Source organism: Natrix helvetica (assembly GCF_964273705.1).
Source record: "Natrix helvetica genome assembly, chromosome: 3".
Lineage (NCBI taxonomy): Eukaryota > Metazoa > Chordata > Lepidosauria > Squamata > Natricidae > Natrix > Natrix helvetica.
The window spans coordinates 2,894,336-2,918,491 of record NC_138549.1 but is presented as its reverse complement, the minus strand read 5'-3'; the positions used below and the strand labels follow the sequence as shown (position 1 = coordinate 2,918,491).

The window sequence follows — 24,156 nt, the reverse complement described above, 5'->3', positions numbered from 1 at the left end:
GGGTGCCACTGAGGCCGATCTTAATGGCTCCCCTCTGAACAGAGTCCTGACCGGGGGCATCGTGGTTTGTCTCCCAGAATAGATCTCTGCGTCATGGGCGAGGGCTTCCGAGCCCCAGGGCTGGCTGTGCTCCAGGGACGCTGGAAGGATCTGCCCGGTTGGGCCACGTCCATTTGTCAGTGTGAGAAAAGGAGCCTCCGGCTGACCCTCCGGCTCCCCAGCGCTTTGCATTCCAGAGGTTCCACAGATGTCACCGCCGTTCTTCTCACAGAGGCTTTTATTTTTAGCTCCTGTCGAACTTCCCTTTCCTTGCTGCGAGTTTTCGTGACCCGGCCAAGTTGCGCAGCAGCAGCAGCAGCAGGAGAGCACTTTGTGCAAAGGAAGATCGAGCGCGGATCGAAGTGGGGGGGGGGGGGGAAGGGTTGGGCGAGGGAGGGGAAGGGCTTGGAAAACAGGCCCAGGAAGGCAGGAAGGAGAAAGAAAATCCCAGTCTTCCAATGTCTCAGGGGTTTCCCCAAAGGAGAGATGGGTCTACCTTCCTTTCCCCTCTTCACCTGAAGAGCACCTGAGGGAAGGACAAGAAGCAACGGCTGGAAACTAATCAAGGAGAGAAGCAACCAAGGAGAAATTTCCTGACAGTAAGGAAGGAGGAAATGGAGAAAGGAAGGGAGGGAGGAGGAAAGGAAGGAAGGAAGGAAGGAAGGGATGAGTGGATGGAGTGAATGAGAAAGAAAGAAAAGAAAAGAAAGAGACATAAACCAAATAGCTGCCTGCCCACCTTCACAGGACTTTACCACAAACCTGCTTGTATTCTGCATCGCAAAGTCATCTCCAGGTCCTTTCCTAATTTTAAGATCTCTCTCTCTCTCTCTTCCCCCCCCCCCCAGGGAATGAAGGCCGAGAGCCCCGGCCCGGCCTCCTCCCCTCGGCTTTACCTGCTCTTCGTGCAGAACGACCTGGCCTTGGAGGGGGCTGCCGAGGGGGGCCAGCCGGACGAAGGGCTGCCACATGCCCCGAAGGGTTCGGGGGAAGAGGTCGTAGAGGTCCATGCAGTGTCCGGTTTTCCCAGAGGCGTTCATGAAATATAAGGAGACGGGATTGCAGGTGGCCACATAAAGCGAAGTTCCGTCTTCGCGCTCTTTAGTGGGAGAGAGGGTGCAAGTTCAGGATTTCTCTACCACCGAAACCCTCGCTAGAATCATCAGAGATCATGATTTGATTGACATCCGTCACCCTGCATTCCCCCCGCAAGTCAGATCAGAAAAACACAACATCTCTCCCCTCATTCCCCCGCAGGTATAGTAGTCCTCAACTTATGACCATTGTTAAACCCCGAATTTATGCTGCCAAGTGAAACATTGGTTAGGTGACTTTTGCCCCCTTTTAGGACCTCTCTTGCCATGGTTGTTAAGTGAATCACTGCAGCTGTTCTGCAAATCACAGGGTCGTTAAGTGAATATGGCTTCCCCTTGACTTTGCCTGTCAGAAGGTCACTAAAGGGGAACAGGCTGCAGCTGTCATAAGTACGAGTCAGTTGCCAAGTGTCTGAGTTCTGATCGCGTGGCCACGGGGATGCTGCACCAGTCATAAGTCTGAAAAAACGGACTTCTCGGTGCCGTCATAATTTTGAACGGTCACTAAATGAATGGTTGCAAATCGAGGACTACCTGTACATCTTGGGTCTTAGAATTACAGAGCAAATACGTGGAAAAAACCCAAGGTTTGTATTTATTATCTTTACAATAGCATAACTTCCTTTGTATACACCCAGAAAAGATTCCTTGATTGAGTAAAATGAGTGCATTTCTAATCTTGCAACACCCTGGAATTTTTTTGGCCTGGCCTAAGTCAAATCTCAAGAAATTAATGCAACAAATGCTTAAACCTAGAGATGTCTACACTCTCCGTGTCCTTCAGGATAAAGTAAACTCCCATTTTACACACTTGTAAAGTAGACTTCTGAATAATAATATTTTTTTTAAAAAAAGGGTTCTATCAATTCTATTCTATTTCTATTCCTTATTCTATTCCTTATTCTACTCTATTCCTATTCTTTCTTATTGCTATTCTATTCTATTCTTCATTCCATTATTCTATTCCATTCCATTCTATTCTTCATTCCATTATTCTATTCCATTCCATTCCATTCTATTTTTCATTCCATTATTCTATTCCATTCCATTCCATTCTATTCTTCATTCCATTATTCTATTCCATTCCATTCCATTCTATTCTTCATTCCATTATTCTATTCCATTCCATTCCATTCTATTCTTCATTCCATTATTCTATTCTATTCCATTCCATTCTATTCTTCATTCCATTATTCTATTCTATTCCATTCCATTCTATTCTTCATTCCATTATTCTATTCCATTCCATTCCTGTTCTTTCTTATTGCTATTCTATTCTTCATTCCATTATTCTATTCTATTCTATTCTATTCCATTCTATTCCATTCCATTCCATTCTATTCTTCATTCCACTATTCTATTCCATTCCATTCCTGTTCTTTCTTATTGCTATTCTATTCTTCATTCCATTATTCTATTCTATTCTATTCTATTCTATTCTATTCTATTCCATATTCCACTATTCTATTCCATTCCATTCCTGTTCTTTCTTATTGCTATTCTATTCTTCATTCCATTATTCTATTCTATTCTATTCTTCATTCCATTATTCCATTCCATTCCTGCTCTTTCTTATTGCTATTCTATTTTATTCTGTTCTATTCCATTCTACCCTACCCGATTTTGGACAAGACTGCCTGTGGCTGCGAGGCAATTTGGCTTATCCGTTGGGCGAGTTCTCTAACCAGGCGAAAGGATTAGTCACGCAGCAAGAGAGGAAGGATTAAATAAGGATTATTCTGCAGAAGGTTTGCCCTACTACACAGTTAACTATTGAAGAGGGAAGCAGGGGCTTGTTGATGATTGTACTGAAGGGACGAACACATTCAAGAGAAAAAGCAGGCAAAAGGACAGTCTTCGGGGACTTAACTCGCGAGCAAAATCATTCCTGCAAATATCCGTTTTAAATTCCTCCCGCAGCTTCTCCAGTCGTTACTTACTCACAGAGAAATAAAGTGGGTACTCTACAGAGGTGGGCTCCTCCCGACTCAGCCGAATAGGTAGTAACTTGGCGGCCCGCGTCACTGGAACCAGTAAGCGACCCAGGCCTGCCACGCCCTTGAACCGGTTCTTCTACGGTGCCATCTTGATTTTCGGTTCTGCCCATGCGCAATTTTAATTGCAGAAATGTATTCCCCTCCCTTTTTTAACGTTTTGCACATGCGCATATTTTAGATACAAATGCACCCACGTGTGGAATGTGCGTTTGGCATGTGCGCGAGCAAAACGAGCCCACCCGTGCAACGTTTTTTGCGCACAGAACCGGCAATAACGCCAGCAGCAATCCCCCCCCCCCCCCGGTACTCTACCTTGAGAGGCCACATCGCAGACTAAGTTAACCTGGTTCAAAGGGAGGGTCCAGAATGCCAGCTCTTCCGTAAAACTCAAGGCTCTGCCTTCGTGCCTTTCCAGAGGGAAGCCCTGCAGGTTTAAATGTATGGGGCCCTAAAATAAAAAGAGAGCCATTCCTGAACCCCAAAACCGGAACGAAGTCTGGCAAAACAAAGACAATGACAGGCAGAACCTTGACCTGCGACCACAATTGAGCCCAAGTTGTCTGCTTCTGAGCCAGACAGTTCTTAAGTGAGTTTTGCCCCATTTTGCGACCTTTCCTGGCGCGGTGGTTAAGCGAATTGCTGCGGTTGTTAAGTTAGCCGCACGGTCGTTAAGCGAACCTGGCTTCCTCCGTTGATTCTGCTTGGCAGGTGGTGGCAAAAGGGGCTTGCGTGACACCCCCCCCCCGGGACAACACCGTCATAAATACGAGTCGACTGCCAAGGGTCCAGATTTTAATCACGCAGTTGTGGGGATGCTGCAACGGTTGTTAAGTGTGAAAAATGGTCATAAATCATTTTTTTTCAGTGCCACCATAACTTCAAACGGTCACTGAATGAGGACTACTTGTTTGGCTGAATTCTCCTTGTCTATAAGGAGGTTTTCCTGCCTAAGCAGGGGGTTGGACTAGAAGATCTCCAAGGTCCCTTCCTACTATTCTATTCTATTCTATTCTATTCTATTCTATTCTATTCTATTCTATTCCATTCATCATCTGATTTCTATTCTATTCTTTAATTTGAAAATAATTGCCCATAATCAGCCAGGATTCCATGATTCTTTTTTTTAAAGTATTTTTAAAAGTAGTGGCAACTATCTGACTTCTTTAGATTTAGCAGTCTGGAAATGCTTAACCCCCGTTAAACATGCAGGTCCTTGGTGCTTTTCCTGCTTGGTGACTTTGTTGCAGATATTTCATTACTCAACTAGGTGACATCATCCATTTGCTAGAGCAAACCCCACTCCTTCTAGCACTGATGATGTTACCTAGTTGGGTAATGAAACGTCTGCAAGAAAACCACCAAGCTCAGAGAACACCAAGGAGCCCTCATGTCAACCTCGAGCTACAAATATTCTCCTCTTTTAATCTTAAACTTGAACCAAATTTCACAAACCTTCACATCTACACGATGTGTTTCAGCAGGGCACAAGAGTCTTCGGCGTGTTTTCCCCAAATGATTCATTTTCCAGTAGCCCATAAATTTGGTATCTGGCAATGGCAATCTGACCAAGAAAAATATATCACTGGAATTAATGTGGCACACATTTCTCTGAGTTGACAATACTTTTTGTTTTCATCTTGTTAACAGAATCTTAAGATGACAATGCTACTTTGCAGGATGGAATTCCACTTGGGGATTTTTGTGAAGAGGAAAAAAAAATGTTTAATGGTTCAGATGAAACAAAAACTAAGTTCTAGGGAGTGGGTGGAGGTGGTGCAGAAGGGAAACAAAGAACTTGATACCCAACAGATGAAAACAGAATTTGAGAGAATGTCCTTTTACCTTAGATTTCAAAATGTGATGGAAGCAGATGATGAAAACATAAGGGACATCATGACAAATATTTTGGCTGAATACATTCATAAAGAAAGACAACGGATGGAATGGGAGATAGATCTGGTTTATAGAGTGAACTCAGCCTATGCTAGAACACACAACGTACCCAGGGAGGTACATATTAAATTCCTTAGAAAAAGCACAAGAGACGAAATTCTGGGTGCACAAAGGGGGCAAGCCTTGACATACCATGATAGGGAAATAACCATTCTGAAACAGATCCCCAAGAAAGTGAGGGGAAAAAGAAAAAATTATTCGCAATTAGCGAATAAATTATACCAGAAGGGGGTGTGGTTCAGATGGCTGATGCCTGAAGGTATGTTAATATTCTGGGAGGAGACAAGAATTAGAATCAATACACCCATAGAGGCAAAGGCCTTTATGGAAAAAAACAAAACACACCTAGAAAAAACAGAAGACCCTACAACAGATATGCAGGACACGGGAGGGGCCGGAGCTCTGTCGGCAGGGGGAGATGGGGCAATACCAAGAAAGCTCAGATCACAAAAATGAATAAGAAAATCTTTTTGACATAAACTGATCGAAAGTACCAATGGAATTAACATGTGGACTATATACTACTATGTATCAAACTGATTGAAAGTACCAATGGAACTAATATGCTGACCATATATGACTATGTATTAATGACTTTTACCTAGATGTATACTATGAGTTTGGAGGGAGGGGGCGCCTACCACACTTTGCAACTGCCAAAATTTGTACACCTTTTCCACTACCTTTTCCCTTGTAAATTTTAAAAAAACCAATAAAACTTTGTTTAAAAAAAAAAAAAACCTAAGTTCTGACACACGAAATAAGTCCTTAATGCACCAGAAGCTGCACCAACTCTACACTTAGAAAATACAAGCAGCATTTTTGTGAAACAGCATTTGAAGATCTGGAATTGAGGATTTGGAGAAATGAAATGTTTGAAATTTCTAACAGGTCATACCGGGTCAAAATATGATTCCCATCAAGCTAGAATTTTCAATATTAGGACTTAGAATTATTTCTATTTAATGAGTTTATAGAATCACACCTGTTTGAGTTAGTATTCTTCCTTCCAAATACAATACAAATACAAATCAGAACATAAATTTAGAGTTGGCTATAAACGAGGCACACTTTTTGCCTAGATCCTGAAATAATCTGAATCGATCAATAAAGTTTTCAATCCCAATGGACATCTATTATTAAAGCTGCTACTTCCTATGACATTGTGTTATACAACGACAGTTCACACTTGACCAAAAGCCGTCTCTTTTGAAGGATTGTAAACTTTGGAGAAGCCGGGAACAATTGCAAATGTAATGTCTGTATAATTCAGCAACCGAAGGGGGGAAAAAGTAAATGTCAAACGACAGAAGTCTGGACTTGTAGTCAAACTTCTCTCAACTTGAGTGCCTTCAGTGGTAACGGATGAAGATTATGTTTGCACATAACTAAACATGGGAAACTGGGCAACCAACATGCCGATTGCTCCATCTGAGTCACCCTGTTGTTGGAATTTCCGTTGTGTCCTCTATACAACCGCGTAAAGAAGTTCCTTAGATACGTATATGGAGAAACCGCGAGGTGTTTCTTCACCGTCAACAGTAACTAACCGCCTTTGCCTACAGATGGTTTCAAAAGTGGTTGCATTATCCACTCACCAGACTGTCCTCAACCTACAATCTCAATCAAGCCCAATATTTCGGCTGCTAAACGAGACATTCGCTAAGTGAATTTCACCCCATTTTGCGACCTTTCTTGCCACGGTTGGTTAAGTGGATCGCTGCAGTTGTTAAGTATGTAACACGGTCGTTAAGCGAATCCGGCTTCCCCGCTGGTTTTGCTCGTCTGACGGTTGCAAAAGGGGATCACGTGACCCCAGGATACGGCAGCCGTCGTAAGTAGGAGCTGGTTGCCAAGCATCTGAATTTTGATCATGTGAGTAACGGCCGTAAGTCATTTTTTTCAGTGCTGTTGTAACTTTGAATGGTCACTAAATGAAGTGTTGTAAGTCAGGGACTGCCTATGGATGGACCTTCTTCATCCTACTGCTGTAGACAGAGGAAGGAGAAGTGAATGTCTGCAAATATGGATGGAAAAACATTATAGGGCAGTGATGGTGAACCTTTGCAAGGCAGTGTGTATGTGTGCGCTCGTTGGGGCTGCAACTTGGAAGAGTAGATGCCCAGGGGGCATGCGCTTGCTGGAAAATGAACTTCCAGTTTCCAGCATGCGCATGCGACGATCAGCTGGACGATGCGCAGGCTCCCACCAGAAACTGGGAAATCTTCCAGTTTACGGCGCTGCCACACGCACAAAGGTCAGCTGATCGTTGTGTGCGCATGCATGCCAGAAACCCTGAACGGCGGCCACTGCGCATGCCTGGCGACATGGCTCCATGTGCCACTTTGTGCCATAGGTTCGCCATCACGGTTATAGAGAGTTGGGGATGATGGTCCTGATTTTGGAACGTTTGAGGAAGGGTCCATACCCCCCCCCCAAAGTTGTGACTCTATAATGGCTTCCTATAAGCACGAGAAAAGGACAATTTTGAATCAAACTTTACAAGCACGAACTTTGTTTATGCAGAAACAGAGTTCATGATTTCTAAGAGCCACCGTTTTTGCTACTGAGTCCCAAACATCACTGTGAGAAATGTGAGAATCCACAAAGAGTATTAACACAGCTTCCCCTTGGCTCCCGCTGGAAATTCACAGGAAATTGTGAGCAATGACTACTCCACGTATCGCTTGTACATTAATCGCTCGATCGAGCTGGTTTTTCATAAACAGGACAAAAAAAGATGAGATCCGTTATAACTTAAACTGAGAATCTTTTAAGGGGGAAAAATGATAAAAGATAATAAGGCTACTAAAGTATGAAGTCTAAATGGATGGAAGTTTAATCAATTTGTATGTTGCCTAATAAATGTTCTCTGTCTGATTTTCAGACATCCAGATCATGGTTCTTTTTTCAAGAGGCAACTGCACTTTCTTGTTTTTTCTTTGAAGACATTTCACTTCTTCTCCGAGAATCTTATTCAGTTCTGACTGGATGGTGGAGAATAGAAGGATTTATACTCCTTGTAAACAGCTGGTCATTTGCATCCTTTTAGAGAGAGGACACAGATAAACCTGCAAGTGGCCTCAACGACCCTCAAAAAGGATACAAATGACCAGCTGTCCGCAAGGAATATAAATCCTTCCATTCCCCAACATCCAGTCAGAGCTGAAGAAGCTTCTTGGATGAGAAGCGAAACATCTTTAAAAGAAAAAAAAATAGAAAGTCCAGTTGCCTCTTAAAAAAGGAAAGCATACTCTTTTGGGACTACGGTTCAATGGTTTATTGGATGCATGTTTTAAAACCAGCACCCTTAAGGATCCTTGGGTTTAAAATTGGGAAATAATTGAATTAATATCTACAATTCTGCCTGTAAGATTTTACTCAGTTAAGGATAAAGCTGGAGATGCTTTATTGACTAACCACCAAGTGAGATTTAAAGCTAGCAAAGTGGACTTTTGTCTTCCTCATCATCTCAAAAAAACAAGCAACATAACCACCATTTTTTACAAGTCTGTTTCGCATAACCTCTCCAAGCATAAAGGGAAATACTTGTTTTCATTTAAGATGGTTTCTGAACGTTGTTATGGTTTGAACTTACAAATGTAACCTTGTAAAGAACTATTATTATTTATATATACCAAGGTATCTGTCTGACGTTCATTATATGGGCACCCCATAACACAGGGTGTCCATAAATACCATTAACCAAACTGGATACCATGAAAAGAGTCTGGCATATTGCAAGGTCGAAGAAATACGAGAAAACTTTGGTCTAATTGGGGAGACGATGTCTGTTATTCACAAACTTCTGTTAAAATACGAAAATCTGTCGGTGTGGGTGATTTGCATCTTTGGCTTAATGACATCATTACAAAATGACGTCGCTCACCAGAGAAATTTGACTGTTGACTGGCTATTGAATCAAGATCTTTTGATTTGAAATTTCGCAGTACTTTGGGGAAATTTGTCCCGTGCAGGATTAAAAGCCAAGTCAGTTCACTCATTTCCCCGCAAAAAAGTTACAAACCAGCTTCGTACACATGACAGCGATAAATTAGCAACGAGACCAAACAATGAATAGAAACCGAGAAGAATCAAACAAATATTTCCCTTTATTTATTTCCATTGCACAAATCACCAATGTTAATTAGATTAAAAAAAAAACATGACTCCTCCAATTAAACATATTGCGGTATCCCGTAAAGATACACACTGATAAATGTTGTGTAAATAAATAATTACGCAACCGAATGACCCTTTTAGGAGGAAAGAGACGCATGGAATTTGCTTCAAGCATTTCCAGGTTTTTTTTTATAACTAGCAGCAATACAGCAGACAATTAGCCTTACTCCTTAGCCAACTGTACGTTGTCTGGTTTGGCTCCAATCGGTATTCCGTGTTTGTGCAAAGTCCTAATTAGTATCTCACGTATTTCTTTGTTGTAGGAATCAAAATCAAAGACGTTACGAACGACGTTGGCAAGTCCTTCGGTCGGAAACTTCTGCAGAGATCAAGAAAGAGACAGGGGGAAAAAAATAAAAACCAAGCGTGAGTTTGTTGGCGGTGATGGAAAATGCGACTTGAAAGTTTGTTCCGTTACACAAACACACAAAAAAAAAATTCCAGGGGTTCCCCACGTTCTCCGTGGATCGCAATACCCAGAAACGTATTTTTCAAGACATTTCAAAGGAACGACTATCAAAACTTTTATCAGTTAATTAGGAGTAAAGAGACAAAACCGTCAAATTGTGTGGTCATTTAAACAAACTGTTACATTCGGAGGGAGAATGTCACCTAGGGGTGTTTCTGCTTACACAATGAAGCCTCTTCTCTCTTGCAGGCACAGAGAAGAACAAAAAAGATGATTAACAAAGGACCAGGGGTGACATGATAGCAGTGTTTCAATATCTCAGGGGCTGCCACAAAGAAGGGGGAGGGTCAACCTATTCTCCAAGGCACCTGAGGGTAGGACAAGAAGCAATGATTAGGGGCTAAAACAGATGAAGAACGGTTGCAGGAATTGAGTATGTCTAGTCTAGTGAGAAGAAGGACCAGGGGAGACATGATAGCAGTCTTCCAATATCTCAGGGGCTGCCTCAAAGAAGAGGGGGTCAAACTATTCTCCAAAGCATCTGAAGGTAGAAAAAGAAGCAATGGGTGGAAACTAATCAAGGAGAGAAGCAACCTAGAAATTAGAAGAAATTTCCTGACAGTGAGAACCAATCAATCAATGGAACAGAAGTTGCCTCCAGAAGTTGTGAATGCTCCATCAGTGGAGATTTTTAAGAAGCGAGTGGACAACTATTTGTCTAAAATGGTCTAGGGTTTCCTGCTTCAGCAGGGGGTTGGACTAGAAGACCCCCGAGGTCCTTTCTAACACTGTTATGAATGAATGAATGAAGAGAGCTACTGCATGAGAAAAGGTTAGCTGGAGGTCGTATACAGAGACTGCTGACCACGGGATGTCCGGTTTTCCCAAGGTGCATTTTCTTCTCTGCTTTTCAGATGTGCAAACAATGCAAAACAACTTTTGATCGTGTGTGAACCGAAGGGAAGATCTGAGCAGCCCGCCATCGGCTGGATTTTATAACTAAATAAACCGTGCTGCGAATATGCACATCCTGAAGTTGCCAGCAGTATAAACACCTTCCAACTAAAGCAGGCTACGTTTGTATAAAATAAAACCTGATTTTTGCGGCAGAAGAGTCAGTAGAGCCCTACAATGATAGAAACAGATATTGTGCATGAGTAATTTCCTTCCTCCGTTCCCAAGCTGTGAGATTGTATCACTTCCCTCCTTCCTTTCATCCCAGCGGGTTCCCATTACTTGATAGACACAGGAATGGGGCAGCCTCTGTGTCCTAAACAATTACTCCTGCTTCTCCATGCTACTGGTTGAAGAAATCCTAAAGGAATCTAGTCATTCCCCTGATCCAGGTCCCTTGGAAGCCCCGGAGGCCAAGCCAACCAGAAACATGAATTCAAAGCAGGAATCGAGTGGGTGAATGAAGACCGTCTCTTGCTTTATGTCATAATTTCTGTTTGTTCCTTCGTTATTTTTAGATTCATTTATGGAACGGTTCAACGTCCAGCTTGTTGAATTATGACAGTTCTTTGGCACAAACAAGCATTCCAAGCGTCTTTCTTTCTTTTTAACTCTTTGTGATAGAGTAAGAGAGCTGGAAGGGACCTTGTAGGTCATCTAGTCCGATCGCCTGCTCAAGCAGGAGACCCTATGCCATTTCGGACAGATGGCTGTCCAGTCTCTTCTCGCTCCTGATAGTGAGAACAATTGCTGTATTTTTCAGAGTGTAAGACGCACCTTTTTCCCTCAAAAAAGAGGCTGAAAATCTGGGTGTGTCTTATACATTGAATGCAGCATTTTTTGCCTCCTGAAACCTGTGCACAGCCTTTAGGAGCCTTGCAGAGTGCTCTTGCATCAATTTTGCCCGCCCCCCCCCCCCCCCAAGCCCAGGAGCACTCTGTCTCCTAAAGGCTATTTATGCCCCTTTTTGGGAAAAAAGGGGCCCTTTTTGAGGTTTGCATAGTGCAAAAACTTTTTTTTTAATTTGCCTCTTCAAAACCTTGGTGCGTCGTATACTCCGGTGCCTCTTATACTCCGAAAAATATGGTAATCAATGGAACAACTTGCCACCAGAGGTGTGGGTGCTCCATCAGTGGAAGTCTTTAAGAAGATGTTGGATAACCTTTTGTCTGCAATAGTATAGGGCTTCCTATCTGAGCAGGGGGCTGGACTAGAAGACCTCTAAGGTCCCTTCCAACTCTGTTATTCTGTTAAATGTTAAGGGCAGTCTTTAAACAAGTCCGAAGTCAGATGTCTTCAATTATTAGCGAACCGTCCAGGATCAGGGACAGTCATACACTACCTGTATGACCGTCAAAAGTACAAAAAAGCCAACATAGTTCTAGGCTGCATCAACAGAGGGATAGAATCAAGATCATGTGAAGGGTTAATACCACTTTATAATGCCTTGGGAAGGCCACACTTGGAATAACTATATCCAATTTTGGTCGCCACGATGTAAAAAAGATGTGGAGACTCTAGAAAGAGTGCAGAGAAGAGCAACAAAGAGGATTAGGGGACTGGAGGCTAAAACATATGAAGAACGGTTGCAGGAACTGGGTATGTCTAGCTTAAGAGAAAGAAGGACTAGGGGAGACATGATAGCAGTCTTCCAATCTCTCAGGGGTTGCCACAAAGAAGAGGGAGTCAAGCTATTCTCCAAGGCACCTGAGGGCAGGTGAAGAAGCAATGGGTGGAAACTAATCAAGGAGAGAAGCAACTTAGAACTGAGGAGAAACTTCCTGACAGTGAGAACAATTAACCAGTGGAACAGAAGTTGCCTCCAGAAGTTGTGAATGCCCCAACACTGGAAGTCTTTTAGAAGATGTTGGATAGCCATTGTCTGAAGTGGTGTAGGGTTTCCTGCCTAGGCAGGGGGTTGGACTAGACGACCTCCAAGGTCCCTTCCAACTCTGCTATTGTATTGTATTGTAGTACCTGTAAATGCTTCACAATGTTCACTACTTCTCGAGTTGAGTAAGGATAATTGATAATTCCTTGGTCAGCCAAACTTCGCAGCTCTCCAAAAGCTGCTACTAGTTTCTGGAGAACCGAATCCGGAACGTCAGGCCCATACTGACGAAGCATCTCCAGCTCCGAGTTCGGTTGAGGGTTATCAACAGCGTGACAGCTAAATATATCTCCTGGAACAAGCAAGAAAGGGGGAAATGCTATCCAATATGACCGTGATGGCGAACCTGTATGTCCGCAGTGCTACACGGAGCCATGCCGCCTGGCACAAGCACGGTGTCACCCGTCCCTCTGACAGGTTTCTGGCGCGCATGCGACAATCAGCTGGCCTTTATGCGTGTGGCAATGCCAGGAACCAGAAGAGTTGGTCTTCCGTTTTCCAGCATGAGCATGGGCACTGGTCAGCTGATCCGTGCATGCGCAGTAATAACCAGAAGACTTGTGGCTGGGGTGCACGCGTGGGCCGGAAACCAGAAGTTTATTTTCCAGCACGCGCATGCCCTCCGGATAGATCCTCTTCCTGGTCGCGGCCCAGACAAGTGTCCATACGCATAGCGCTGCCTTTTCTACACTCGGTGCCAAAAAGGTTCGCCATCATTCATTTGTAGTTCATAATAAAGAAGAAGATCTGTGATACTTAAGCTTCTGGTGTGCTACAGTCAAGGTGTTTCGAGATATTTTAAATTTTTGAAGAAAACAGGTGTAAGCTTAGCATGCTGACTATGCTACTACTAGTCCTTCAAAATGGAGCTTATTTTTTACTTACATTCTTAGCAACGGTGGGAAATATTTGCAGCTCGGGTGGTAGATGTTGTTGTTGGTTTGTTCTCCGAGCTTGTTGTGTAGTTTCTGAACATTTCATCACCAGGCTAGGTAACACTATCAGTTACCTGGTTGAAGTGTCTTGTTTCAGTTCTCTCCTGCTTTGATAGGTCTTATGTGGTCAGCTGGCAACGTGTCTTGACGGGTGTGACCACATCACACGGCGTGACCAACTGATCACATAATCATAATCATGATAATAGTATAATTATACCACATAATAAACAAGACATGTTCCACTTATGATGTTACCTAGCCTGATGACAAAACGTCTGAAAACTATACAAGATCAGAGAACAAACCACCACTAACTTACATTCTCTTTTGAAAAACATTTTCCTAGGAAAACTACGCATGGCCCAAAATATAGATTTCTTTTTCCAAACGGCAAAGGAGTCTAAAATAAAGAAATGGTTTTAATACACCTACATAAGTAGCTTCCTTGGAGTTTTCTTTTCTTCTTTCTGCAACTGGACTCGTGAAACAAAAGTAGCATTTTTTTCCCACAGAGAGGACCATAAAACAGAAGCTTTTACGAAGCGCCCGACTTACCAAGTGTTCCAAAAAAGTCATTCCCCAAGAAAGGGAATCCCGGCCTGTTCGCTAAAACAATCATCCTAAAATCCGGATGAATGACTATGACATTTTTTCTCCCGTCTGCAGCAGCAGGATCTGGAAGGTAAAGAAAGAGAATTGGCGTTTTCCATCTGACAAGACTTCGTTCCAGAGAGAAAAGGACGTGACTCTCAAAAGATAGTAAACAGCTAACAGCAGAAATCCTATTCGGCCGGTTTGGATCGGTTCGCCCGAACTGGTAGTGGAAATCGTGGGTGCCCCCCCTCCCTCCAAGATCGAACACAACCCCATTGCGACCCTCAATGAAATCGAGTTTGACACCCCTGATCTAGAGGAAGAAAGCTGCTAATTTGCCTGTTGAACTCCTGCTTGTATTCTTAAGGAAAACATTTTTCTGGATGCACTGTATCAGTGGTGGGTTCTAGCCGGTACGGGAGCAGCCGCCATCGTATCGGTACGGTGGCTCGTTTGGGCTACCCACCCACCCGCGTTCCATACCTGTTTATAACGCGACTAGCCAATTGCACATGTGTGCACAGAGTGCGGAGCCTGCGCGACCTCCGCCAAACAGCTGGGTGTCACAGAGCGGTGGTGTGCGCATGCATGAACATCGTGCGTACACAATTAGGACGCCCGGCTCCGTGCGCAGCATACCAGTTGCGACAGGGTCTGGAACCCACCACTGCACTGTATGTTATACATTAATATGAATTCATAACCAACCCCTTCCGTTTCTCTGAAAAAAATTACATCTCCTCGTGCATATATTATTAACAGCTCTTAATCGATTAATCTTCTTCTTCTATAACATAAAAACAGCTCTGTGCGTATGTATGTTCCAGCATAACTCTGGAAGGCCTCAAACAATTTCAACCAAACTTGGTACACAGATGACTTACTCTCTGGAGAAAAATACTGTGGGGGGTAAGACACCCCTAATGCCCCTCAAGGTGTGTGTTCTGTTAAGATACAGCCTGTTGTGCCTTTAAATGGCTTTTACTGTACTGCTATAAAATGGCTTCTACTGTACCACACAGTGGAGTAGCCATGGTAACGGCTTCACAGAGAGCTCCCTCTGGTAAGGGGGAAAATCCAACATTAGAAATTACATTTGGTCGGACATTTCCCCCCCTATAAATAAATAAATACTTGTGCAATGCCAGATTATCGGCTAGTCTACGATAAAGTCAGCTATACTTTCTCTCTGGGGCCGCTTACTCGAAACAATGCGCCTCCCGTCGGACAGAATCATCTCCCCGCTCTCCACCAAAGTTTTCAAGATGCAGGTCACGTTGGTGGGCGCCTTGTCCGCCTCGTCAATCATTAGGATGTGCCCCTTTTTGACGGCTTTCACCTAGAAAGAGACGATTTGGAACGAGACAAACGTTCCCAGGGGGGAAAAAAGATATATATTACAGACATGGAGGATATCCAGTGTTTCCAGCCCAGGTGCAACGCAGGGGGCAGCCCTTCTGATAGGAGGGCTTCTGTGATGATTGTGGACAAGGCCAGCAAACAAAGCAGATTCCCAGGTCAGGCCAACAAAGAAAGAAAAATCCGATCTCTGTTTCAAAGGTTTGATGAATGGGGATCAGAAGAAAACAAGACCTATAATTCTCTCTCTCTCATCCATCCCTCTACTTGTCTATCATTTATCTCATCTGACTGTCCATCATTTATCTCATCTGTTTTTCTATCCATCTATTCATCCACCCATCATCCATCTATCCATCATTTATCTCGTCTGTCTGTCCGTCTGTCCATCATTATCTCATCTGTTTTTCTATCCATCAATTCATCCACCCACCCATCTACCCATCATCCACCCATCCATCCATCTACACACACACACCTACCTACGTAGCTCTGTCCATCTTTATCTCTCTCTGTATCTGTATATCTATCTCTCTGTCTGTCCATCTCTCTGTACCTCTGCGTCTGTCTGTCTGTCCATCTGTATTTATGTCTGTCTGTCTGTCTGTCTATCTATCTGTCTATCTATCTAATTTATATACACCTCTCTATCCAGCTGTCAGCCTCTCTTTCTGAATCTGTCTTTCTCTCTATCCATCCTTCCATCCACCCATCCGCCCGCCCATCTACCTACCTACCTACCTACCTACCTACCTACCTACCTACCTACCTACCTACCTGCCAATCATCTATCACCACCTATCTACAATCTTATGATAATGTATAACATAACGTATTTAAGGCCCAGTTTTCTTAAAACGTGAGGCGAACCCTGAATTCATCAGGGTCTCAGCTGCGGGAGTGCCTCAGCATGAGGTCCCGGGAGTTGACCGATGGGAAGGAGCAGCCATGGTCCACCAGGAGAAACTTACAAGGGGAGAGTCTTCGTAGACGATCAGGCCCTCCTTCACGGAAGGTTGCAGCGTCAGACTCTGCACAGTGGTGTCCCTAAGGCAGAAAAAGAGGGACAGGTTTCTATGCAAAGATCCCTGCTGACCACATCAGTGCATTGGGTAGAGTGTGTGTGTGTGTGTGTGTGTGTAGAGAGAGAGGGGGGGAGAGAGAGGGAGGGGGAAGCTGCATTTGCAAACATGCTGTCCTACTTTCTAATTCACAAGGGGGAGGCAGGTTTTTTTCCCCCCTTCCCTTCTAGTCAATTTTTGCAGGTCACCAATCTAAAGGCACGCAGATGCCACAGAAAAACCCAATATTTAAGCTGGGTACTTGGATTCCAGCTGGAGAAACCTCAGGGCATTTAGCAGCTATAGAATGTAGGCAGGCTCGACTTATGACCAGCATAGGGGGTTTCTTCCAGAATTTCCACTGCTAAGAGGTTGTTAAAGGAGCTGCGCCCGATATTACGACCAATATTTTGGGGGGATGATAATAACCGCAGGTTAGAGCCACGGAACAGCAGTGGTTAGAATGCAGCATGCAAGCTCTGACCACAGTCTCCAGTTCGATGCTGACCGGCTCAAGATGGACTCAGCCTTCCGTCCTTCCGAGGTTGGTAAAATGAACACACACACACATTCATACACACACACACACACACACTCATACACAATCTGAAGGGAAACCAGAGGCCCTCTCTGATGGATAGATAATAGATAGATAGATGGATGGATGGATGGATGGATGGACAGATGATAGATAGATACCTGGATGGATGGATGGACAGACGATAGAAGGGGGGAGGGAGGGGGGAGAGAGAGAGATACCTGGATGGATGGATGGATGGATGGACAGACAGTAGATAGATAGATAAAATCTCTTCAGATTGTTTGTTTGTGTGTGTGTGTGTGTGTGTGTGTTTGTGTGTGTGTACCCACACATATTCATACACAATCTGAAGGGAAACCAGAGCCCCTCTCTGATAGAGTGAGCAGTTAAGAAACATAAAATATAAATCAATGTTTTTTTAAAAAGTTTTTTAAACTTTTGCCCAACCCCAAAAGTTGACAACAAGAATCCCCCCACCCAAAGATCAACTCACCTGTGCAGCTGCAAATATTCCCTTGGTCGATTTAACAGGTGAAGGAATCTGTCGACAATTTTATTTTTCCCCACACCCTGCAACAAGAAGGCAACCGCAACGAGAGATGTTTTAGGGGTGAACATAGGGTGAAAAGCTCTACTAAATTTGGGAGCTAAAATGAGAATAGCCCTGAGTTTCTGGCACTAAGACATCTCAGAGAAATACAAAATTATTATAATCAGGCTAAATTCCCACATAAAAAGCAGTATTAACTCACGGGGCTCCTTGCAAAGAATGCAACGTCAACTATTTTTAAATCAAATGGGGAGATTTATTTGCTGTAGTGTTAATGGCTGAAACGCCACATGGCTACATACAGGAAATCCTTGACTTAGGACAATAACTGAGACCAAAATTTCCGTTGCTAAGCGAAAAAGCTGAGTTTTGCCCCATTTGAGACCTTTCCTGGCACAGCCGTTAAGTGAATCACTGCAGCTGCTAAGTGAGTCACACGGTTGTGAAGCGAATCTGGCTTCCCCATCGACTTCGCTGGTCAGGCGGTCGTAAAAGGAGACTGTGTGATCCCTGGGACTCTGCGACCGTCAGTCGGCAGCCAAGCGACTGAATTTTGGTCCTGAGGCGACAGTGTTGAAAAAACGGCCGTCAGTCACTTTTTCGAGTGCCGATGTAACTTTGAACCGTCACTATATTGAATGGTGGTAAGTCGAGGATTAGCTATACACGTTATAAATAAGCTTGAAACCGACGTTAACTTGCAAGCCAACAGCTTCATTTCTATTCTTAAATTAAAAAAGGGAAGATTGTCTATGAATATTTTTCATGCATTAATTCGTTGGCCGGCTGAGGTCCATCCACCTGCAGCAGGGATGACTAACCTTTTTGTCATCGCATGCTAAAAGCGCATGTGCGCAACAGCTCATAACCCCCCCCCGCCCACACCCATAATGCAATGTGTGCACTATATCACCCTGCGCTCCCCTCTCCATTTTGGGCCTCCCTGCAGCCTCCTGGGACCAAAAACAGGCCATGGGGGGGGAGGGGCACCACACACCCCCACGCCCCATTTTGGGCCTCGTAGACCTCCCTGCCCCCAGTGCATGCACACGTGGGCTCCCCGCCCACGCCATGTGCGTGTGTCTCCCCGCCCCCCCACGCGTCTTCTGCATGCGCCCCGCCCCCTGCGCATGCATGGCAGAGACTCAAAAATCAGTTCGCTGGCGGTAGGTGCATGCGCGGTGGAACGGAGCTGAGGTGATGGCTTGGGTGCCCATAGAATGGGCTCTGCGTGCCACCTGTGGCACCCGTGACATAGGTTCGCCATCATGGACCTATAGCAAAGTATCCAGGGAGGCATTTATTTTGGCTTGAAATCTCATCACAGCTGTAACTAGAAGCTTTCAGATTAGCCGGCTTTTATTAACCAAACACAATTCCCAAATAACTATTTATGCACACACAAACACGCACAAAACAAACACACACAGAGCCGTCTATCTCCTCACAGGAATCACCACTTCAATTATGACTAAGGGCAGCCTAGCTGTCAATGAGCAGAAAGCTTAGACCGCTTTATTATTTCTGGCAAGGCCTCAGCCAGATTTATTTACATTTATTCAGAAGTCTCATTTACAATTTCAGTGAAATTGACTGTTAACCACATATACAAAGAGCTTTTGTATATTTATACAAGAATACAATAGTAGAGTTGGAAGGGACCTTGGAGGCCTTCTAGTCCAACCCCCTGCCTAGGCAGGAAACCCTATACTGTTTCCGACAAATGGCTATCCAACATCTTCTTAAAGACTTCCAGTGTTGAGGCATTCACAATTTCTGGAGGCAACTTCTGTTCCACTGATTAATTGTTCTACCTGTCAGGAAATTTCTCCTCAGTTCTAAGTTGCTTCTCTCCTTGATTAGTTTCCACCCATTGCTTCTTGTTCTACCCTCAGGTGCTTTGGAGAATAGTTTGACTCCCTCTTCTTTGTGGCAACCCCTGAGATATTGGAACAATGCTATCATGTCTCCCCTGGTCCTTCTTTCTATTAAACTAGACATACCCAGTTCCTGCAACCGTTCTTCATGTGTTTTAGCCTCCAGTCCCCTAATCACCTTTGTTGCTCTTCTCTGCACTCTTTCTAGAGTCTCCACATCTTTTTTACATCGTGGGGACCAAAACTGGATGCCATATTCCAAGTGTGGCCTTACCAAGGCATTATAAAGTGGTATTAACATTTAACACTATTTAAATGTCCTAATTGATTTGATATTTGATAGTTCCTTACCTGGTTACCCACTAAAAGAAGATGTTCTCCGAGCAAAAAATCCTTTAACATATCTTCCATCACCATCATATGCTAATAAAGAAAAGAGACCCATGTTTTAAAATTGGAAAGAAAATAAGACACTTCACAGATCAGTCACGTAATTACAATAACTAAAAAGGCAGGAATAATGCCCTCCAATGATCTTGGATATGTTCCAGAATTGAGCTAAACATAGCCCATGACACACAACAGAAAGAAATGCAAACTTCTTGACTTGGGAAAAACCAGAAATCCATTGCACACGTAGAGAATAGATTACCCTGCTGTGTATTTAGGGCTTGTAAAAATAGCCTAGGATTTAATTTTAGATAGTGAAAAAATAAAGTAAGTTGAACGATTAACCTAATATGCTGCGGAAAAGTCAGATGTAGCTTGACTACTACATCAATGAAGAACTGTCTATTCAGATTCTCCGTCATCCAGGTCACGCTTGTCCCAAAGGTGCTTTTTCCAAAAGACACCTGGACTTCCTTTGTTTTTCCTTGAAGAGGTTTCGCTTCTCACCCAACAAGCTTACTCAGTTCTGCAGGGATGGTGGAGAATGGAAGGATTTATATTCCTCGCCGTCATCAGGTCATTGGGACTCCCTCTAAGAGTCGTTGAGGCCACTTGGAGGTCTTTCTGTTTATCTGTCTAAGTGGCCTCAAGAACTCTCAGAAAGTGCGCTATCGACCTGCAAGGAATATAAATCCTTCCATTCTCCACCATTCAGGCAGAACGGAAGAAGCCTCTTGGATGAGAAGCTAAATGTCTTCAAGGAAAAACAAAGAAAAGTCTAGTTGCCTCTTGAAAAAGCACCTTTGGGTCAATGGATAACTGCTTTGGAATTATGGGGAAACCTTTATTCTGTCTTGATTGATCGAATGTCCAGTTCTGGACGCCACACTAGAAGAAGGATGAGGTCAACCTATAAGAGGGTTAGAGAAGTACAGAGGATACAAAGAACTGTCCTATGAAGAGAGAATGAAGTAATTGAGTATGCTTAGTATTGAGACGCCTGAAGATAGGGTCCTTACATCCTCCATAAGGAAGGCTGAGTGCCAAAGAATGGAGGCCTTTGAACTCTGGTGCTGGAGAAGACTGCTAGTTCCTTGGACTGTCCTGGAGGAGATCAACCCTGACTGCTCTTTAGAAGGCCGGATACTGAAGAGGAAACTCAAATACTGTGGCCACCTAAGGAGAAGGAAGGACTCCCTGGAGAAGAACCTCATGCTGGGAACGATAGAGGGCAAAAGAAGACGAAGGGGACGGCAGAGAAGGACGTGGCTGGATGGAGTCACCAAAGCAGTTGGAGTGAGCTTAAATGGATTCCAGGGGATGGTAGAGGACAGGAAGGCCTGGAGGAATGTTGTCCATGGGGTCGCGATGGGTCGGACATGACTTCACAACTAACAACAATGACATCTTACAACCCACCTTTCACAACAGGCACGCTTCCGCCTTAATAGCTATTTTGGGGATACCCACAACATGATCTCAAAAATGCCGAATGTGCCAGTTTTGAAGAGTGACCCGAACTGAGTCCGTCCCTAAACAGACCACCAAGAGATGGTCTCCATCCATCTGAAAGAAGAGGAGATGAAGGCATACTTACTTGAGTATTTTCATAGAAAAGAACGTCAGGCACTTTCATGCTTTCGTAGGGATTGTAAACTGGAATTCGGACACTCCCGATCCTGAGGATGCCGGATTTGATTTCGCCTAAAAGTTCACATAAATCAAGGATCACTGTCATCATTTTACGCCCACAGGGGCACAGTTATTTCCACTCTAAATGCAACTGGAATATTTAATTTTGGAACGTCCTTTGGGAAAGAGTTCAATGTAGCTTTTGAAATGTTGCTTGGCCAAAATTGTGGAAACCTTTTGGGAAAAGTGTACAGTATTTTGTGGTTTGATGGATAATAACACCACTTTTGAGGGCAGTAGTACCATAAAATTATATATCAATGGAAAGATAATTTTATCAAGAATGCAATGCAATAACGTTTATGAAGGGTTTGCTATTAGAATAGCAGTTATAAAGAAGAAAAGTGAAACACATAGGAAAAAGCGAGATATACAAAAATTATCACCATAGAAAAAAATGAGATATACAAAAGTTATCACCATGTCAGTTAATACTTAGTTGGGTAACCTTTAGCATGAATTACGGCCTTACAACGTCTTCCCGTGGATTGAACCAAGTCTTTGAGCTCTGCGGCAGTTATAATGTGAAACCAAGATAGAATGATTGCTTCTATTAACTGGATTTTATTGCTAGCTATATTTGGCTATAACTTTTCATAGAATACAGATAATTGAACAAGCTTTGTTATGTTACATTCTTTTTTTTAAATTTTTTTTTAAACACAAACAAACAAGACACAACACCATAAAAACATCTTCCACAACAGATTGTAAAAAGTATGTCAATTGGTTACAAAAAACATAATGGCATTCCATTATCTATTTTATCTATTTTCAATATCATCCAACATTATATCTTTATAACACATTCAAAATAAAAATTATTTATGTTTGATAACAAAATTTTGCGCCTCTTTTCTTAATCACTGTTTACAATTTATATCCAATTTCCCTTTTATCATGTCGATACAAATATTACATTATTATCATTATCAGTCATTTATTTAATAATAGTTTGACTAAGTTTATCTTACTTTCCCCCCTTTTTTTCACCATTTAAAATTTATACCAAATTTCCTCTTATCAAACCAATACATATGTATACATTGTTATCATTATCTATTATTTATCTAACTTTATCCGTTATCACTTCATTTTTAACATAATGCTCTAATTTTAACTAACTTTAACTAGTGTTTTGCTATTAGTTTTCATATCTCAACCAGTGTCTTTCCAGTAATAGTGTAGTCCTATTTCTTTTACCATTTGTGGAATTAGTCTTCTGGTTATTTCCTTCATCAAATTTGTGTGGACTTTTCTTCGCAACTTGTTGCTTGTTACATATCTTGTAAAATCTCGAGACCCTCCATCAGTTTCTTTAATCAGCTTATCTGTGGTTATCAGTAGTGCTTTTGTCAAAGTTTCTCTTCTTAAGTCCATCAATTCCTCTTTTTTCTTCTTCTATACCTTGAAATCTGGAGTAGAGCGCCTTTCCATCTATCTTCCCTTTCCATGTTCCACTCTTTCCATCTCCAACCACACCCAGTTCACTATCAATATCCACAATTATCTTGCCTCTTTGTTCATTTTTCCCTTGGGTTTTTAGAACTCTAACCTCCACTTTTTCCATTTGCTGGACATCTTCCATTTTTCCATCAGGTTTTACCACATTACAATTTCTATTTTCAATATTTTCCCATCTCTTCTCAACTCTCTCTGTTATTTCTAATAATTTTTGAATTTCAAACATAATCTGTTGTAATGTTATGGTTTCTTTTTGGTGTTGTGCCATCCTTCCAGATAGTAAACACTGCCATTCTAGCTTAAAAACAAAGTTTTGTTTTCACTTCTTTCCGGCTATCAAAGAGCATCCAAAGAGCACCTGTGTAAACAACCCGTGCTCCTCTCCTTTTCTCTTCTATAACCAAGCTGAAGCCTTTGAAGTGCAAGGTCAAAATGATCAAAGAGAAAAAAGGAAAAAAACAATGATTCCAGGACTCAACCTCCAACCTCCAAGTGGCAGTGTAACTTCTTTTACCTCTGAAGTTACTACCCTCTTTATATTCCTTTTATATCTTCTTTATGTTTCAGGCTCAGAAGAAACGAAATTCTTAAATGAAACAAAATGAAAAGAAAAACTTCATCCCAACCAGTATTGTAGAAATAAAGAAGATTTAATCCATAGGTAAAAAAAGAAATAGAAGAAGAAAAACCCTAAACTTTCACTTTAAAAAGTAGAAAATGTTTACAAAACTTCCATCCATAGGGAAAAAAAAAAGGATAACACACTGTCCAATAGTGCTTAATTTTTCCGCTTATTTTCTTTTCTTTACCAGTTTAGTTTAGCTTCAATCTTTTTTGGGCAGTCTTTTATAAAAATAAGATTTCCTCATCAGATGAACACACTTTCTCTTTCCACTTCCCTCCTTCTGCGGAGCTGTCCCGACTTCAGCAGCTTGGGGCTGTGCTTATGTCGCCGGCAAGCAGAGATTCTCTTGGGTATGTCTAGTTTAATAGAAAGAAGGACTAGGGGAGACATGATAGCAGTCTTGCAATATCTCAGGAGCTACCACAAAGAAGAGGGAGTCAAGCTATTCTCCAAGGTGCCTGAGGGCAGAACAAGAAGCAACGGATGGAACTAATCAAGGAGAGAAGCAACTTAGAAGTGAGGAGAAATTTCCTGACAGTTAGAACA

At 42.8% G+C, this 24,156-nt stretch overlaps 1 protein-coding gene across 2 annotated transcripts in view; it reads right to left on the bottom strand.

Moving 5' to 3' along the window:
• Nucleotides 1-24,156, bottom strand: part of VWA8 (von Willebrand factor A domain containing 8) — a 90,062-nt gene that overhangs the window by 29,492 nt on the left and 36,414 nt on the right. For both annotated transcript variants that reach the window (XM_081947896.1, XM_081947895.1), the window contains exons 19-29: nucleotides 21,427-21,533; nucleotides 19,791-19,862; nucleotides 17,506-17,582; nucleotides 16,382-16,457; nucleotides 15,255-15,390; nucleotides 14,013-14,132; nucleotides 12,606-12,811; nucleotides 9,433-9,584; nucleotides 4,583-4,691; nucleotides 3,443-3,578; nucleotides 936-1,138 (exon numbers count right to left, since the gene is read on the bottom strand). In XM_081947896.1, the coding sequence (XP_081804022.1) occupies nucleotides 936-1,138; nucleotides 3,443-3,578; nucleotides 4,583-4,691; nucleotides 9,433-9,584; nucleotides 12,606-12,811; nucleotides 14,013-14,132; nucleotides 15,255-15,390; nucleotides 16,382-16,457; nucleotides 17,506-17,582; nucleotides 19,791-19,862; nucleotides 21,427-21,533 (1,394 nt within the window). The remainder of the gene's footprint in view (nucleotides 1-935; nucleotides 1,139-3,442; nucleotides 3,579-4,582; nucleotides 4,692-9,432; nucleotides 9,585-12,605; nucleotides 12,812-14,012; nucleotides 14,133-15,254; nucleotides 15,391-16,381; nucleotides 16,458-17,505; nucleotides 17,583-19,790; nucleotides 19,863-21,426; nucleotides 21,534-24,156) is intronic.